The sequence below is a fragment of the Ambystoma mexicanum genome, chromosome 10 (genome assembly GCF_040938575.1).
Source record: "Ambystoma mexicanum isolate Mex_15411 chromosome 10, UKY_AmexF1_1, whole genome shotgun sequence".
NCBI classification, from domain to species: Eukaryota; Metazoa; Chordata; class Amphibia; order Caudata; family Ambystomatidae; genus Ambystoma; species Ambystoma mexicanum.
This window is the reverse complement of record NC_090932.1, coordinates 1,595,499,180-1,595,517,781: the sequence shown is the minus strand read 5'-3', so window position 1 is coordinate 1,595,517,781 and position 18,602 is coordinate 1,595,499,180. Positions and strand designations below refer to the sequence as shown.

Here is an 18,602-nt window from a genome sequence, read left to right as displayed (position 1 = left end):
GGATCCTGACCGTGGGGTTGGAGAAAGGGCCTAGGGGAATATGAGGACTTCATGGGATGAGACACAGTATTTATCTTCCTCTAATCAAGACCTTTCTTCCATGTCTAAGTCTGTAATGGCTTGCTGTCATAACAACCTTTTTGTTCCACACATTAAATATCGAAATGTGGTTAAAAACAAGCACACATCCCTAGGCATTGTAAGGAATAAAAACCCTTCCAAAACCCAGGAGAATTATGAAACTAAAAACTCCCTAAACTCCAAAGGTACAGCGAAAGGAAGTCTGAATGAAAATTATGTATATTCAAAAGAACATTACTCTTCTTTACAATTAAATCTGGTGACTCAGCCTTATGATATTTCTTTAAAGAATATTATAGGGAACAGAAAAGGGTTTAAGAATGAAAAATTAGCCAGAAAAAAATAACTTTACCATTAAGGCCTTCATGTCCCATAATTCCCTAAGTACTGGGACGAAAAAGAGAGCTTAAGAGAAACAATTTTGCAGGAGTGGTCAAATTGCAATGACTCACACCTGAGGGAGATTGGGAGGCTTAAAAGGCGCAACTCATGAGAGAGAAGAGTAAGCAGGAAGAGCAGAGTGAGTCGTTAAGCAGCTGACAGAGAAACGGAAGGAGGGAGAAAGCGCTGGGACCACTGTTAGGCAGACAACAGTAGCCAGTCCTGAGAGGGTTTGTGCCTCCAGAAGCATAAAGTGCAGAGGGAGCACAACGGGAAGTGCACAGAAGGGAAGGGTTATGACTGGTTTTCCTGCTTGGTCCCTAGTCACTGAATGCATGGTGTGTGAATGCAGGGTGTGATGTCATAAATGGAATGCTATATGAGTGTCTGGAATGATTGGGGTTGAATGTTACTCCACCAAGGACAGGTGGAAGATGTAGCCTGGGTGGTGGGAGCAAGTGGGCTCCCCTTTGTTCCTCTCATCTCCTGATTTACCTGATGTCACCTGATAAACCATGTAACCTGATTAAAGTATCCTGTGTAACCTACATACTTCTAAGAATAAAGGAGCTTACATAACCTACTGTGAGGAACTCATGGTGGCAACTATAAAGACAGACACAAGTGATCACAGTTCAGGGGTGTTTATTAAACTGTTTGCAGGTTGGAAAAACGCCTAAACCTAAATCTAAGATGGCAGCAAGCAGCGGCCATCAAATGAAAATAAGGAAGTTCTAGTAGCGTTGTGTTAAATAAAAAGGGCCTATACTAAGAAACCTATTGCCAAACCTTACAACTAATACAAAATGGGTGTGGGAAGATTTTCAAAAAAAGAAAGTGTTCACAAATAATATGTCAGGATTTGGTAGCTTGGGTCTCCCTTCCCCACGTTTTGAGCACGAGGTAAGATGGGATCTTGGAGCACAGCACATACTCTAGCTTTCCCGGCACGAGTCGACAGTTCTGTTTCAGTCTATCAGGAGCCCCCAGGGGCTACCCAAAGGTGGTTCTTGATGAGGCAAAGTCTAGATCTAATGAGGTATCTAAGGAACAGCTACGAGCCACTTCCTCGAGCATCGAGTGGGCAGGAACCCAGCACCGACCCGACAACGATTCTACATCAGCTGAGCCGCGGGAAGATGAAACGCTGCTCCAGCACTCCCATGATGCAGAGATAAGCAACCTGCTGCTGCTCTCTGCACCGATCCCAGGAGGGTCAGGTAGCCATTGCCACACCACCTAATCTCTTGAAATTGCCTGAATTTGCTTTTAATCTGGCCGAAATCACGACTGCAGCCCACGAGGAGCCACTCAAAATGGCCGCCGCCATAGTCGTTTGTCGGGTTGCTAGCAACCACACACAAGCCCATTGGTCCGATGCCAATACTTTTTGGAAGAGACCCAGCCAGAAGGCGTGAGCCGGCCCTCCCCTAAAGGCACTCCTTTAAGGCACAGGCCTGTCTGTGCCTGTCTACGCCAGTCGGGCCATGCCCCAGTCCACCCTACAACCACCAGTAAGTACTATACCGTGCTGCAAACCTTTTACCCTCCTGACCTCAACTACCAGCCCTAGGCATACACTATCACCCCACAAGCCGCTAAAACCTCAGCATCACCCCCAAACAACTACTGTCTACTCCCTGCCGCCTGAAATCCACTTCTGATTCCTCTCTGCAGCGACGCTGCACTGCCCATCTACATCTGCGGATGTACGGACACGGACCCCCAACCCCACTGCAACATCTGGCTTACCATAGATCGACATAAATAAGGCATTGGCCTACCGGGTCCTGAAATTCCCCACCTGACTCTCAGCGAGGGCCTGCCCACCAGCTACTGCATCTCTGTCCCAAAAATGTAATTTTTGCATTTAGCCTACCATGCCTTGCTCACTAGCTACTGCATTTTAGCCTAAAACTGTGATTGTTGCATTCAACAATGCACATACTGCTGTACCATCTGAAATGCCTACAAAAAAAATGCCTGAATTTATCAATACTAACGCCAGCATCAGCTCTCATGGCCTAGCTATTCTCGCTCATTACTGGACTCCCCATTCTGTAATAGCGTTGTGAGCCTATTGAGACCTACTTACCGCTCATCTCGTGTCGCTTACTGGCATATATATCCAGCTAACTGCTCACTCGAAGCCCATTTGATATTGCCTACTGCTTGCACAGAGCCCATTAGATATTGCCACTGCTGTTTCTGTGCTGTTTAAATTGTACTCTGGCCTAGCCCACTGTGCCATCTACACACACACCATGCAGCACACTAGAAACCTCCTCTACAAGTTTCTCACTGCCACCATAGCTGTGGCCCTCACACTCTCAAAACCTTCTGTATCCTGTATGCTAGCCACCCCATCCACACCTGCCCAACTTCACGGCAATACACCACCCATACACCCCACATACAGACCACACCACCCATGCACACCACCACCCAAGAGCCCCATTGTGCACTTGAAATATCTCCCATGCAGAACTCCACCTCCAGCAGACGCACCAGACTTCGAGCACGTACCCTAACATCAGAACCCTATTGCCATCCGCCATCCCCCACTTTTCGTAACCTCCACCTAGGAAACCGATTCACACACAAATACATGCTGCACCTCAAACACCATCTCACTTCCGCATTTAGGCCCATCCAAACACCCCACCACATCAACACACTAAATACCTCCCACACATAGAGCCGCCCCACTACCACCAAAACCACACCCACTTCGCCTCTCAATCTCAAATGTGCCCTTCTCAATGTTAGATCACTCTGCGGACGCCCTAGAAATAAACAATCTCTAGACCAATAATAACATTGACTTACTAGCCACCACTGAAACTTGGCTGCATGAGGCATTTGGCCCTGCCATCGCCCTTGCCCTCCCAGAAGGCTACACCATTCTCAGAAAAGACAGACCAACTCGTCTAGGAGGAGGAGTAGCTCTCATATTCAAAGAAACCCTCTCTCTCAGATCCATCAGCCACCCATGGCAGAGCAACTCCGATATGCTCTCAGTTAAGCTCTCACTATCCCCAAATAGCACCATCAACATACACACGCTATATCGCCCCCAGTCCCCTCCATCAGACTTCCAGGGACACCTCACCCACCTACTTAGCAAGAACATCAAAGGCTCTACTAAGACTCTCCTCCTTGGAGATCTGAATCTAGGTCTCAACGACCCCAAGGACAAAGCTGGGGCCACCCTTGCCAAAGAACTCAATGACCTAGGATTCGCTCAGAGAATCATCACCCCAACACATAACAAAGGCCGTACCCTCGACTGGGTCGCTGACCACAACTACCTCACCTCTGTCACTTCTAACACAGCACTACCATGGACCGACCACAACTATATTGAATTCACCTTGCCCATCACATCGAGCACCAAAAAAACTCACCCGCTCCGTCCACAAAAGCTAGAAGCTCCAAAAAGCTCACTGCAGATAATCTACGGCTGTACCTTAACATCCCAGCACTTGCCCATCGCTTCTCTGATGACCCTAACACCCTAGCGGATATCTACAAACATACTCTCTCCAATGCAATCAATGCCATAGCGCCGCTAGAAAACAAAAAAGGAATAAGGACTCTTCACTCAAACCCCTGGTTCACAACAGAACTACAATCCATGCGCTCCTGCAAAAGAGGCACTAAAAAACTGGCAAACCAACCCATGCGACATCACCAAGAATTGCTTCAACCTTATCTCCCACCAATATAAACATGCCATCACTAAAGCTAACACCTTTAACACCCGAATCACTAATGCAAACTCACAATCCAAGGAAATCTTTACAATATTTAAGGAACTTACTTCTCCCCCTAACATCCCCAACGAGATCATCAAAGATGAAGCATGGTGCGCTAGTATTCAAGTGGCCATGCTTAATAAAATTAATCTTCTACAACAACAACAAAAATTCAGGACCACTATAATGCCTTAACCGGTAATATAGACATCAACCAGTCGCAACCCACTACTCTGCCTAACAAGCCTCTCTTCTCATTCAGAGACATCTCGGAACCTGAACTTAATAACATCCTTAAAAACGTAAAACCCTCAACATGTAAAGGCGACATATGCCCCCCCTAAGCTCATTAAGGACTGCGCAGATAGCCTTGCTCCCCTACTGACAGCCTTCCTCAATGCCTCCTTCAGAACTGGCATCATTTGCACCGGCCTCCAAGAGGCATGGGTCCGCCACCTACTCAAAAAGCCCACACTGGACCCCACCCAATCTAACAACTACCGCCCAATAACCACTGTGCCCTTCCACCTCAAGATCCTGGATAAACCTGCCCATTGCCAAATCCAACAATTCCTTTAAGACCACTCCATCTGAAGCACTAGACAATCCGGCTTCCTCAAAGGACACGGTACAGAAACTGCCCTAGTTGATTTAAAAAACCAGATCACATAAATCATAGACAAAGGAAAACCAGCCCTCCTGCTACTCCTAGACCTCTCGGCTGCGTTCGATCTGGGGGACTACAAGACTCTCACATCTCACCTCACCCAATCAGCAAACTTCTCCAAAGAAGCAGCGCTCTGGGTCACCTCCTTCCTGGAGGGTAGGGCCATGAAGGTCTTCTCCGACATGGCCAACGCAGCCCCCACCACCATCCACTGTGGAGTCCCACAGTGCCCCTGCACAGCGCCCACTCTTTACAACCTGTTTATGAAGCACCTCTTCGACAAACTTGACGCCCTGGGTATCACATATACCAAATATGTTGACAATACCCAGGTACTCCTACTCTCTGGAGTATGCCACATAGATGCTGAAGCACTAGACACAATCTACTCCACCATTCAGGCATGGATGGCAGCTAACGCCCTCTGCCTCAATGGGGACAAGACCGAAATCCTCATACTAGGTCAAAAAGCCACTCTAGCCAAACTCGACAAATTATACTCCAACTTCACCATTGATAAAACCATCATCCCCGTGTCCACCTCTGTAAAGACCTTTGGAGTTTATTTAGACTCTACCTTATCCATGACAAAACAGGTCAGCGCCATCACCTCCGCCTCAGCCTACACCACCAAACTCATAAATGCAATTAAGCCATACCTCTCCAAACCCAACTGTGTATCTATCGCTAGAGCAACAATCGGTGCTAAACCGGACTACTGTAACGCCCTCCTAGCAGGCACGTGAGCGAAGAACATCAACCGACTCCAAATCACACAGAACAACGCACTAAGAGCAGCACTCAACATCGCAAAAAGAGAACGTATCTCCCCTGCCAGACACGTAGCACACTGGCTCCCAGTGAAAGAACGCTTCACATTCAAAATCGTCACTCTCACTCACAAATGCCTCTCCCGCACAGCACCTTCTTTCTTATCCAAGGCTATAACGAAATCCACCTCCACACGACCAGTCAGGGCTCGCTACGCCAACAAAATACAGCCCCTCCCACATAAACAAAGCTAGAGCTGGAGGGATAGGATTCCCACGCATAGCCTCCAAGCTATGGAACTCTACCTGCTGACATCAGAGCTGAAAACTGCCTCCCCGCTTTCCGGAAAAAACTAAAAACCACCCTCTTCACATAATCCCTATCTCTCTTCCTATCCCTCTCCCCTCTCCGGCCCTGTATTGTAAATAATGCATATGTCAACGCAACTGTAAATAACTCAAATGTAAAGTAATATGTACTGTAAATAAGAAAAGTGATCTGTAACTAAGAAATATGTTCTGTAACCAGCGCCACAATGCCTCTGGGCTGCTGTGCGCTCAACAAATGCGAATAAATAAATAGTTACACGGAAAAAGACAAAGGAAGTTCCTCTGTTGCTCATTTCTAGGTTTTCACGGCAAAGCTTCCTGATAAGCAAAATCATTAAAAAACACTGGCGTATGCTACATAATGATCCCACCATAGGTCAATTGTTTTCTGAAGCCCCCATGATGGCCTTTAAAAGAGGGAAACATCTAAGAGACAGACTGGTGAAAGCAGAGAAACCTCCTAAAGACAGTCATTTTTGCAAACCAGAAAAAAGGGACTTCTCCCTGCCCGTGTTGTCATCACTGCAACAACATTTTGAAAGGTGACATAATCGTACATCCACAAACAGGTAAAAAGATCAAATTGAGGGATTATGCGACCTTCCTTAGCCCAGGAGTAATTTACATAATTAAATGCCCCTGTGGGCAACTTTACATTGGGAAAACTACAAGACCTGTAAAAGAACATTGGTCTGAACATAAATCTAACATCAGGTGCAATAACCCTAGATCACTGGTAGCAAGACATTTTCATGAACATCACCATACCATAGCCCAACTAACGTTCCAGGTGTTGGAAGTAGTTAAGCGCCCAAGTAGGGTAGGTAACTATCAGTCTCTCCTCCTTGGTAGGGAAATGTATTGGTAAACCTGCTTGACACTGTACAGCCAAAGGGTCTCAATGACGAGTGTTCTCTAAACAGCTTTGTATAATGTTCAAGGCTGGTGACATACTGTCTTTACATGCATTTCTTTGATCAACACTGTTTAGGAACATTTGTCTGATATTTTTGACACGGTGTGCTGTTGAATGAACTTGACCTGGGTCATCCATATGCGGGAACAGATGCTTGATATTTAATAATATCATGAAATTGTCTTCCTTTGGTTACCTCCCCAAAATATCCAGTACACCTTGGAAACATCTATCAGGATGTTTTTGTGAAGACTAAACTCCGGTTCACTATTTACAGTTTCACGTTCTATGTGTTTTTTTGACCATAATTGCTGTAAAATTACTCTGCTTTTATGTACTTGTATTAGCAAATCTATGACCATGTTTTAAGAACTTGAATTGTGGCTTCAGTTTGCTCTCCATTTGTTCTATTTTCAATATGTCTGCCAATTTTTAGGCAAGCGTTGTTTCAAAAAAACTATTAAATGCTATGGGAAACTGAACCCATATCCTGTGTGACATCAACTGAATAAATAAGCTAATAGTCACCTGTGATATTCTTTTTGTATTCTTATCCCTACTAACCCTGAGTATACAGTTCCTTTGATACTTAGCATGCAAAATGTTATAACCTTTGCAGCAAATAAAAATGTAAAGGGTAATTGATGTTAATGTATGTGGCAGGACGCCACCCTTTTGTTTCAAACAACTTACAGCTCTGAAGTCCTACCACTTTCTTTGAGCAGTCCCTCCAGTTACGTTCCTTTGTTTAAATGGCTGACATTGAATGAACATTATAGCATATGATTGATTAGACCTCTATTTTTTAACGCTGAACTGTGAACATTGACATTTAGACACTTAGACACCATGTTCTCCATAGGCGTGTCCACTAGAAGTAACTATTTTATTCACCTGCTCAGTTTTCATCACTGTATTATGTGCATACCACTGATTGTTAGAAAATATGAACACATTTTGCTGTGTTTTATCTACAAATCACAAAATTGTTCTAGATTCAACATAAGAGATGAATACACCTTGATTAGGTTTCCAATCAAAAGGACTACGTATTTATGGAGGGCACTGATGAACCCCCTGGATGTTGACCCGCACCTTGAACCATTTTTATTTTCGTTTCATTTTGTACCATTTCTTCAAATGTATAACACATAAGTGACTAGAAAGGGTAGATTGATGTGGAAGAGTTGATTTTTGACTCCACTATAGAGGCTTTTTGCCCCCTAATACATTAACGTATATAGACTGTGGTTCCGTTCCAAAATGGATGCCTTATTTTTCAGTAGTAATTGTAAGTCCATCCTTTATGTCAGGAGCGATAGAACGAGGGTGTTCATCTGCGTTAGTTCACAGTAGACGTGGATACGGCTGTATGCAGATGAGAACCGATCAATTGTTGAAACCATCTCCTTCTTGTTTGCAAGGTAAGGAACGCCAGACAGGTTTGTGATACAGATGGCATATACTTAGTTTAGTCAAGTACAGGCTGCGAGACAGAATTAGCCCATCGTTGACCTCCATGTTTGGACTTTCCACAGAGTTACCATTGCTGTACAATGAGAATTCAATAGCCCTAATGATTGAAATGGTTAACACGCCTGTGAGGATGTATTAAAAGCAGGACACTTATATTGTTTGTCCGTTGATTGGGAAAACATGCAAGAATGAAGTTGGAAGGTGCAAGTGATTTTCTGAGCATAGTCCCCTATTACAGTGAGAGTGTGTCGATAGATCAACACATTCAGTATGATAAGCACTCTTTATGAGACAACGCCATGTCATTCATTGCATGTTGTTTTTGTGGTTACAGGAATACATGCCATATTAACAAACAGCCTCGAGCCAACCCACCCGAGTACCTGGGTGTTGTATAGAGCACCTATTGAGAATGATCACTTTGGAGTGGATCAGAGGGGACGACTGCATGTCTGTTAGAGTGGATAGCTTACCTATTACATTAATGAGATTGTTATAGCTGATGTTCAATATCATTACTCACCACGTCCCCCCCCACTATAGGGTTGGAGTTCCAGTTCCACCCCTAAAACACTTCTCTTCATCCAATTTATGTCATCCTGACAAGGTAAGCCCTTTTCTTTTATGGGCCCTCCCTTCACTAATGGATAATTAACTGACAAGATTGGTGGATCAAATAGAGTTGCATGTCACAACGAAAGGGGGAAAGATCACAGGAGTACTTTTAATCCCACTAAGAGGTGGTCACATCCAGCTGGTTCGAAGTGGTGTAGGGTACTCCTTAAATATCGTTGAAATGGGTTACATATTGTTTACCTATGGAGATGAATTCTCATGTAGAATATTGTATATTCACTGAATAGAGAGTACACACATTTGTTTGTGTTATTTTCCTTTCCAGTCCGAATTGCTCATGAAGAAGGGGTTTTATATCTCGAAACGCGTCAGCTACCTTCGGACCTAATAACTGTCTTTTGAAAACTTTATGTTATTAACTAACACTTTTTTTAGAAATGTAACAGTCTTTCTTCAAAATTGTGTACTGACTGATTTAAGAGTGTTTTCAGAATATATGTAAATTTGACAGTTTTTTCAGTATAAAAAAGTGTGCTGGGGATGGGAGGATCCTACTTTTGGATTTTCATTGCCCATTGTAGCTTTGGTCTCCCTTCCCCACATTTTGAGCATGGGGCAAGATGGGATCTTGGAGCACAGAACACACTCGAGCTTTGGCGGGACGAGTCCACAGTTCTGTTCATGTATCGAGAGCCTCAATGGCCAAGTTTCGTTTCCCTGGAAAGTATCTTGCCCTTGAGGGCCTGACGTATTTAAATAACAAAACAAAAGTTCCTTTAACAAAATGAAAATTTGCTTCTTTGTCTTACTTAGGATGAGGACTCTTCACTCGCTTGGTGCCCCCTCTTCCGGGCACTGACCCCTCTTTATTTTCAGCCTCTCTCCTCCTGGTTCACTATGGGCTTATCCTTTCACTCACAAATCTTAATGTCTTTTTAAACAGTTTCAGTGGACATCCCTCTGCCGGGTTCACGTTTGTCAATGCACTGTTTCTTTGGACTTTAGACTTTGTCCCTTCCTTATCAGCATCCCCCTTCCGGGTTCATCCTTGCCAGCTTCACAATCACATTTACTTTCAATGTTTTACAGGATTCACTTCTCTTGTTTTCTCATGTGGTGGGTGTCACTTCCCTTGCTTTCTTTACAGTTATTAGGTCAAAGGCTTTCGACTGTACAGGGATTTTGCTTGACCTCCTGTATGACCACTTTCTGTCTGATGTTTGGAGTTTTACTCAGATGGGGATCGAGCAGAGTCTCTCAAGTTAGCACCCATGTGATGAGGATTCCCTTTGCAGCTGGTCTTCCCTTAACACCTTTACAGTTCTTGGAGATTGGTTCAACTTGCCACCACAGCCGGGCTCTCATTGGCTCTCCCCTCGACTCACCGGCTGTGATGAACCGCTTGGCTTTCCTCGTAACTGGAATCAAGGCCGGTACTACAGTAGCAGGAGTTTCCCTCGCTCCTGCTTATCAGCATCGACACGCTGCAGGTACCATTGACATCTGTTGCAGCACACTTGGGCTATTGTCCTCGGTCTTACGATTCCCTATGCGGATGCTTCACAGGTCTGCATCAAAAGGGCAAAGTCGTGCCTCTCCTTGTCAGCCTCTCGACATTTGCTGCCGTTCTCCTCTTGAACTGCCGGATTTGGATAGCTGTAGCATCGTGCCGCCTGCCTTGCTCGTACTGTGCTCTCCTGCTCCACCTTTTATCCCTGTGGGGAAGGGAAAGGGCGGTCAGGGGTGTGCGATTCTGATTAATTGCCTGACCCTTGTAGAGGGACATGTCAGGTAAACGGTTCTGATGTTAGTCTGTTCTCTTGTGTGTCATGCAAAAGTGTTTGTGAAGGAAAAGGTGGGGGGGGAGCAGAGGTCTTGAATGTCCTGGGTGTTGAAAGAAGAGGGATACCGCCTCTCACCCGTCAGTGTCCCACTCCCACTCCCTGAGGACCCTCCATCCAGGTGATCTTTCCTCACTGGTCCAACCCCAGGAACTGGATGCAATAGCGATGGCCGTGTCCTAGCCACCTGGATGACAGATCCCCAGGGAATAGCAAGGGGGACACCTTCTGGTTTCTCACACTGCCTACTACCTCCAGTGTACTTTCAAGCATAAAAGGAAGCTTGCCCTCTGGGGACCTATTTTGCAGAGGATGCTCTTCGGGAAGAGAAGACGAGGGACGCTTCCCTTCCCAAGCGGCCGTCTCCAGTGGCTGGTGTGCACCAAAGAGCCTCCAGAGCAAAGGAAGCTCCTTTTCCAAGTGGCGTGGGTGACGGCGGTCCGGGAGTATCAGTTTGCGGGTTGCTAGAAGCCACTGAAGCGGAAGACCTGCGAGCAGCGAGGGGATTGGAAGCCCACACCTTACTCAGTGAGTTCACAAGCTGGTAGTGACCCCGGAGCGCTCCGAACCCGCTTGCGTGCTCCAGGCACTCGTTTACCAAGTGACAAGCACTCGTGCATGAGTGAAAGTAATATTAAAAGTCAATTTGAATACCGAAATAGAAGAAAACAGCTAAACCAATATTTGTTAAGACCAAATGACTAACTTGAAGCATGTGAGTTTGTTAAAAACCCAGCAACCCAGATGGGACAAACTTGTTAAGAGTTAATGCATACAACCATTATCTAAGCCAAGAGAAACTAAAAACAAAGCAATTCAAATACAACATATATTGCCAAAGTCAGAGGGGGAATAAGGAAATGTACAATGGTTGTGAAACTTACTGCCCATATTTTGAGATCCATAGAACAACAGCTGGTATAAACCCACATTTCCAAAGCAATGCAAGAAGTAGAATAAGACCTTATCCAGGTCACTATTTGGTTACTTGTGCAGTGGGGAATCGAGAGTGGCAAAAAGGCTGCCCTTCTGGAAGAGGTTATTCAGAAGAAGAGGAGCATAACTTGCAGAGGAGTACTGAAGAGGACCAATGTGAATCTTGTTTTTTGCTGAAGAGCTGCTAGAAGTTTGATGTTGCAAAATAATGAACATCGTGAAGCAGTTATAAGTTGATCTTAACCACAGAAGCTCTTGCTGTTTGTGAATGGCTGTTCAGGCAGGGGAGTATACCAGAGTGGCCAACCTTTGAAGTATTAGGCCCGGCATGCGAGTAAACCAGCTAAAAGTTGATGAAGTACTATAAAGTGGTGCTGACAAAGACAGACAATTTGTTTTTATTTATATTTGCATTTATAGGACATTAAGCTCTAGATAAGTGCGAAATAAGTGCGAAATTACATTCTAAAAAAGTGCAAGACCACGCATAAGGATTACAACATGCTGGTGGCTCTTGAAGCAAAATCTGTCTGAGCCATGGCACAGTCAAAGTAAGGTCAAAGTCAGGATAGGTACACCGTCTGGGAAAGCCGCCTAATGTTACATGGGGGCTAGCTACATCAGGTGTACAGATACGCAAAGGACAAAGTTAGAGTAGGTGCACAGTCTGGTGAAGCCACACCTCATGTTACAGGGGGCTACTTTAGGTGTGGAGATACACGAAAAGACAGATTTAGACAGGTCCTAGCTACTGGTCCAGGTCAATCAAAGGACCCAACAGGTAAAGGGAGCAGTAACATCAGGACACGTATCGTTACGATTGCATCACAGGGCAACCAAGTCAAGTTGAGTGGGTTGGAGTTGAGATAGATTACAAACACAGTACAGGGCTGAATGAGTCAAATCCAGTAGTTATAGTTAGGTTAAAATGCAAACACAGCCCAGAGCTGAGAAAGTCAAATCCGGTTCTTACAGACATGTAATAATGCTAAATACCACCAGAGGCTGACAAGATAAATCCACTTACACAAGCAACACTTGATTACAGTGATATACAAGTAAGGCAGATGTGGGTCAGAAGCTCAGTTCGGGGTCACGATAAGGCAAGGTAGTCAGGTTAGCTGGATGGTATGTGTAGGCAATGTTTTATATTTGCGACAGCATGAGGCTTTGGTTTTTCAGAGCGATGTGCATCGGATGAGATCTGAGGCAAGGCCATGTTGCTTATGTTGCTGAAGAAAGAACTGTATAACACTGATGTGGAGAAATGATATGTCTTCAGAAATACTCAGTTGTGGCAAACATCCTGACAAAGACCATTATTGTTGCTATTGATGAACTGAGAAACTATTCTTTATGTGAAAAGGATAATTCAGAATCTTACTCAAGGAAGAGAAAGAACCTTCTATTTTTCTTTGTTGAATTACTGTAGTACTGGAAACTTCTTTTGTCAAGTCGGAGTAACAAAGAACTGTGTTGGAACTGTATTACAAACCACGATTTCCTTTTTTCTTTTTGGAACTGTGAAGGAGAATCCTGCGCGAATCTGGGGAAGGGAAATTCACCCAGATTATAAGGAGAGATTTATGATAATACAAATTTAATTGTTATATTTTTGTTGCCTTTGAACTGCCATGTATTACCTTATTGAATTATTGTAAGTATAAGTGTGAGGGACAGATATCCTTTGTTAGAGTGCTTCCTTTAGTTTATTTTAGGCAGGGAATCCTCGTCAGGGTAGGGACAGCGAGGCGTTTATCCAACCTTTCTATTTAAGAAAATGCCATCATTTGAAAAACCCTCACAAAGTTGTCCTCCTCCCACTTCTGACCCCTCACAGATATAGAATCATATGCTGTGTTGGAGGGGCACTTCAGTAGACGTGCATCCGGTAACAAAAAGATTGGAGATCCTAAAAAACAAAATGGGGGTGAAACGTTCAGGAGGTCACCAAAAAGGGAGTGCAGAACCTCCAGAAAAGAACTTTTTCCCTAATAATCTCCACTCTCTGCCCCCAAACCACTTCTTCCCAAGGGAACTAAGCTCAATATGGAGAGGAGTAAAGGAGAGTTCCCCACCTGGCTTCACCCTCACTGCTCCCTTTGAGCATGGTTCAGTGTGGAAGCCCTGGCTGGTGTTTCTTTAGGCGATGGAAACAATGAGTAGTTAGAGCCCATTGACAGTGTTTGGCAATTGTGTTTGGAAGTTGGTGCTTGTTGGAAAATGTAAATCCCACCTGTGGGGAAGAAAAGACCACCATGACTCATGTGCTTACTTTATCACTGGCTTTAAGTAGCACTTGTGTATAGGCGTGTTACAAATGCCATATCATATCAGGTTGGTAGCCCACTCCTGTCAAACTTTGCAGGTTGGTGAACAAAGTCTTCTCTTCAGCTCAACTGGGAAGTGCGGGTTGTGTGGTTGACCTACTCTGGCCGGGTAGGAAGGGGTACCACCAGCAAGCCAAAGTGAAAAATACCCTGGGCTGATTTCCAAAATCATCAGTGAAAACGAGCCAGGGAAAAATCAACAAGTAGATATACCTCCCGCCAGAGATATAGTTAAAGACTCAAACTCAGACATACTTATGGAAGAACATTTAAAGCCCAATAGGTGTGACCTTATAGCACAGACCTACACTGCATAGGTTTAAGAAGGTGAACTAGTCAGCAAGTTTCTTACCTGCAGATATTATCTATGGCAATATCCCTTAATTGCTCATACATCGACTGCTGGCACCTCTTCCCAGATATAACATTCACTGTAGATTCAGAGTTTTCATTTGTGACACTGATCTTGATGTCATTGCATGCTGTAAAAGACAGAAAACGGTAAAGATCGGCTACTGAAGGATACAAATTGTTCTGGGATTTTAATTGTTAGGAGGGTTTTTCGGAAACACGATTAGTATAGGGTTGTGAGAAAACAACTTTAGTGGACCAATAGGTTTTCCACCAAGTTTAACCAAAGTCTCAATGGTAACGTGACTGCGTATTAAGGTTTAGGCTAAGGAGGGGAGGAGAATGGTGTAAAGTTCCGATCACATATACAATGGGTGTCAAGGAATACATTGCCTGTACAGTAAGTAGCAAAATAATACTAAATTATTACAACAAGAAAGATGAACTAAGTTCAGCAAAGCAACAAGGTAAGAAATAATTATATCTATGCATATAACACAGCATTGGTGTCGAACTGGAACACCAAGCACACTTTACATCAAAACAGGTCTAATAGACAGGCTGAAAGGCTGCCAGAAACATACACGAACTAAGCTGAAAGCACCTCAATTAATTAGGAGAGAAAAGGAAGACACAAAAATGATAAACATCTTTTTTTTTAATTTAATCTTTTTATTAAGCTGTTGAACACAAAGAAAAAACACCAGCATGATACACTATATATAAGTAGATCAGTATTACAGCATACCGTCTCAGACGTGTAGGTGTATTCTTAGTTGTATCATAAAACGACAATGCCAACTCCCCTCCAACATTCCCTCCTGCATCCCCTCCGCCTTATGCACCTAACAATATCAGCATGAGCATAATAAGACAGAGGCCATCGTCAGGACAAAACTATCCCTCTCTCATAATGTATATATAATTGCATCTCCTTGATATCCAGACACAAAATGTTATGGTATGGCATATTACATGATCATTTCAATTCTCTCACACTCCACTGTGTGTTGGTGCTAATGCACAGGTGTAGGAGAGCTCAATTGTCTAGAGAATAGTGTCCATTAAGTCACCCAATATGTTAGCCTGAGGCTGAGACATTGACGTTTTAATGTTGGCTCGTTCAAAGTCACAGATTTCGGCTACCAGAGCCAGCCATTTTTGCTTAGCAGGTTCAGTCCCTGATTCCCACCCCATCAGAATGGCCTTCCTTACTGAAAACCGTACAAAATGTACAAAATGTGTTACAGAATCCTCATGCCACGCCGTAATTTCTCTGACAAAGGGGGAGTCTGGGAGAGAACCATGGTGTGCAATTTAGAGGTTGTGTAGTATACCCTATGTATTATTTTGTACTGCATCTCCCTGTGCCTCAGATTGTAAGACACATTTTTGATTACATCATACAGGTCTTCAGCGCATTATGGGGTTCTCAGGTCCCCAGCCCATATTTCTGCCAGAGTAACGTTTCAACTGAGATTCTGTGGCACACAAAAGTCATAAAAAGTCCAGAGTCTGGGGAACTTGCATCACACCCAAATTCAGACTCGCACGTCGTCGGTTCCCTGACTCTAGACTCAGTGGTAGTAAGTTTGACATAATGGAGTACATGGAGAGGTACAGCAGCCAGTCTGAGGCCACAAGATCCAACACCCCCCTGATGACCAAGAACAGCAAAATTGCCTGATCGTCGCATAAATCCATTACCCTCACGTGCCCCCAGTCGGTATTTCGTCAGCTGTGTAACTGCATGGGGGGCCCAAAAGTTAGCAGGGCCTTTAGACTAATCCAGGGCAGGATTTTATGGGCATTAGACCCGGTCAGACCCCGCTCACGATGACATAGCACCAAAGTAGGGCCTATGATGGGGTGAACCCTAAGCTGGTTTGGAAGCCATCTGGGTGGAAAAGCAAGTATTTCACGGGACGCAAACAGGCTCATAGCTTGTAGTTCAGTCGCTTGCTAACTGGTCATATCCGTGGTATTCATCCGGCGTTTGGCCCAGGAAACCCTTGCAGCCAAATAGGCTACCCACGAGGGGAAGGGTAGACCCACATTGGCTTTGGAGGCCTGGTGGATGGTCTTGTGCAGGTGTGGTTTCTTGCTTCGCCAGATACATTTCGACATTGCTTTGTCTCAGTCGGCATTCAGCTCCCTCGGTGGAGGTGTGGGGATCACAGTGGCCACATAAATAAGCATAGGAATCAAATTCATTTTTATCGCATTAATACTTGATATGCTGGTCTTGCAGCCTAAAAGGAGCAACTCCTCCGGGATCCCATGGTATGTCCAATCTCGGGGGCATGACCTCAGACTCATCCAAGTGGACAGCTTACCCTGCGACTGGCCCATAGTGAAATAGGATAGTTCGCATCCAGGGTAGGGAGTTGGCATATTTGCTAATATATAACAAGATGTTGTCTGCAAAGGGAGACTATGTTAATGTTAATGTTAAAGGACATGTGTACCGCGCACTATCACCACCGTAGTGGTCCCCTAGCGCTTTGGCGGCTCTGAAAGTGGAAGGGATGGTGAGTTAGTGGGGGGAATCTGGAAAAGTGGAAGATTGCAGTGATGTGCTGTTGGCGGCCTCAGCCCGGTAGGTCTGTTGGCAGGGCCTGGGGTGTTTTACGGCCGGCAGTCGTTGTGTACTGTTGTGCGAGTCTATGTGTGTTTTTTGTTTTGTTGTTGCAGTGTAGTGAAGTTTGTGCGGTTTGTTGTACTGTAGGTTTGTAGTCGTGTTTAGGTTAGGAGTTTGAGAGGTGTATGCAGGAGGAAGAAATTGTTAGTAGAATTGTTCGGTTGGCATCTCTATCCTGAATTGACGAGTTGTGCTAGCGTAATCTCTCCAGATGGGGAGCAGGGGCATTCTGTGCCCCTGGGTGGGTCTGTGCCCATCCTGCATTCAAGGTCCTTTTCACATCTCACTCCCAACCCCACTAGCCTCCTGCCCATGTCAACAACTCAGTTAGTGTGGTCATTGGTAATATCTGGACAATTCCACATCACGGTGGTATCTAGTAGCAGCTAAGCGGGGGTGAGGATATAAGATGGGATTGGATGGGATTGGCTGGGGTTGTTGAGTCCGTCTCCATGGGCGTCGCCTGTGTTCCATTCTGTCCGGCGTCACCATTTTGCCATTGCTCTCTTTTTTGATGGTGTGAATGGTTTTTCTGGGGCGATCTTGTCAATTGTATCTGCAATCCATTTGCGTAATAGCTCTGCTTTCCAGTCTAGGTCATCTAGCTCTAGTTCTGTAATTGAGGGTTTGGTTAACTCCAGTTGTTCGAATAAGTTGCTTTTTTTGACGTCTTTCCAGTTTCTTTTTGTGGTGGTTGTGAGTTTAGGAGGTTGGATGCAGACTTGAGTGGGCAGAGTGATCACGAATGGGATGATGATCCTGTGCTCCACGCCTCTTTTCACAATCCCAGACCACCCCACATCTAAGCATAGCTTCATAGCCAGCGGTTTGATAGCAAGCATGTACAGCAGAGGCGACAAAGGGCAGTATAAAGTGAAAAGGGCTCAGAGGTGTGACCGTTGGAGACCACCGCAGCGTGGGGTGCCCCATAAAGCAATTGGATCAATCTAGGATTCGACCTGAGAAGCCAAATCTACGGAGCACCGTAAACAAATAGTCCCACCACACCCTGTTGAACGCTTCAACATCCAGAGGCATGACTAATGAATCTGGGTCCGGCAGGTCCTCAATTATATGCAGCAGCCGCGCTAGGTTTTCTGAGGAGTGGCGATGGGAGTATGAAGCCGGTTTGGTCCCGGTGTACCAGTGAGGGCATAAGCCTCTCGTTGTTTTGCCAGTCATTTAGCTCGAATTTTCACAATCAGCGTTTATCAGGGAAATTGGGACACGTCCTTTCTTGTGAAAGACGACAATGCTCACAGTGAGAAGAGTGGGTGGAAGGTGCCCTGCCTCAGCTGCCTCACTGAACATCTGTCCCAGCTTGGGTGCGATAATATTACTCAGTCGTTTGTAAATGGGAGGAAGTCTGGGCATGAAGCCTTACCAGCTGCCAACCCCCTAATTGCATTTAAAACTTCTTTGTCGGTAATCAGCATATTAAGCATGCCCAATGCTTCTGGAGACAGAATCATGAGAGGCAGTGGGCACAGAAACTCAGTTACTAACCCCAGGTCTCTCGCCAGGGGAGTGGCATACAAGTCCCTATAA

General features: G+C 44.9%; 1 protein-coding gene across 2 annotated transcripts in view; it reads right to left on the bottom strand.

Moving 5' to 3' along the window:
• Positions 1 to 18,602, bottom strand: part of PI4KA (phosphatidylinositol 4-kinase alpha) — a 2,470,135-nt gene that overhangs the window by 1,980,239 nt on the left and 471,294 nt on the right. For both annotated transcript variants that reach the window (XM_069619956.1, XM_069619957.1), the window contains exon 14: positions 14,415 to 14,544. In XM_069619956.1, coding sequence (XP_069476057.1) covers positions 14,415 to 14,544 — 130 coding nt within the window. The remainder of the gene's footprint in view (positions 1 to 14,414; positions 14,545 to 18,602) is intronic.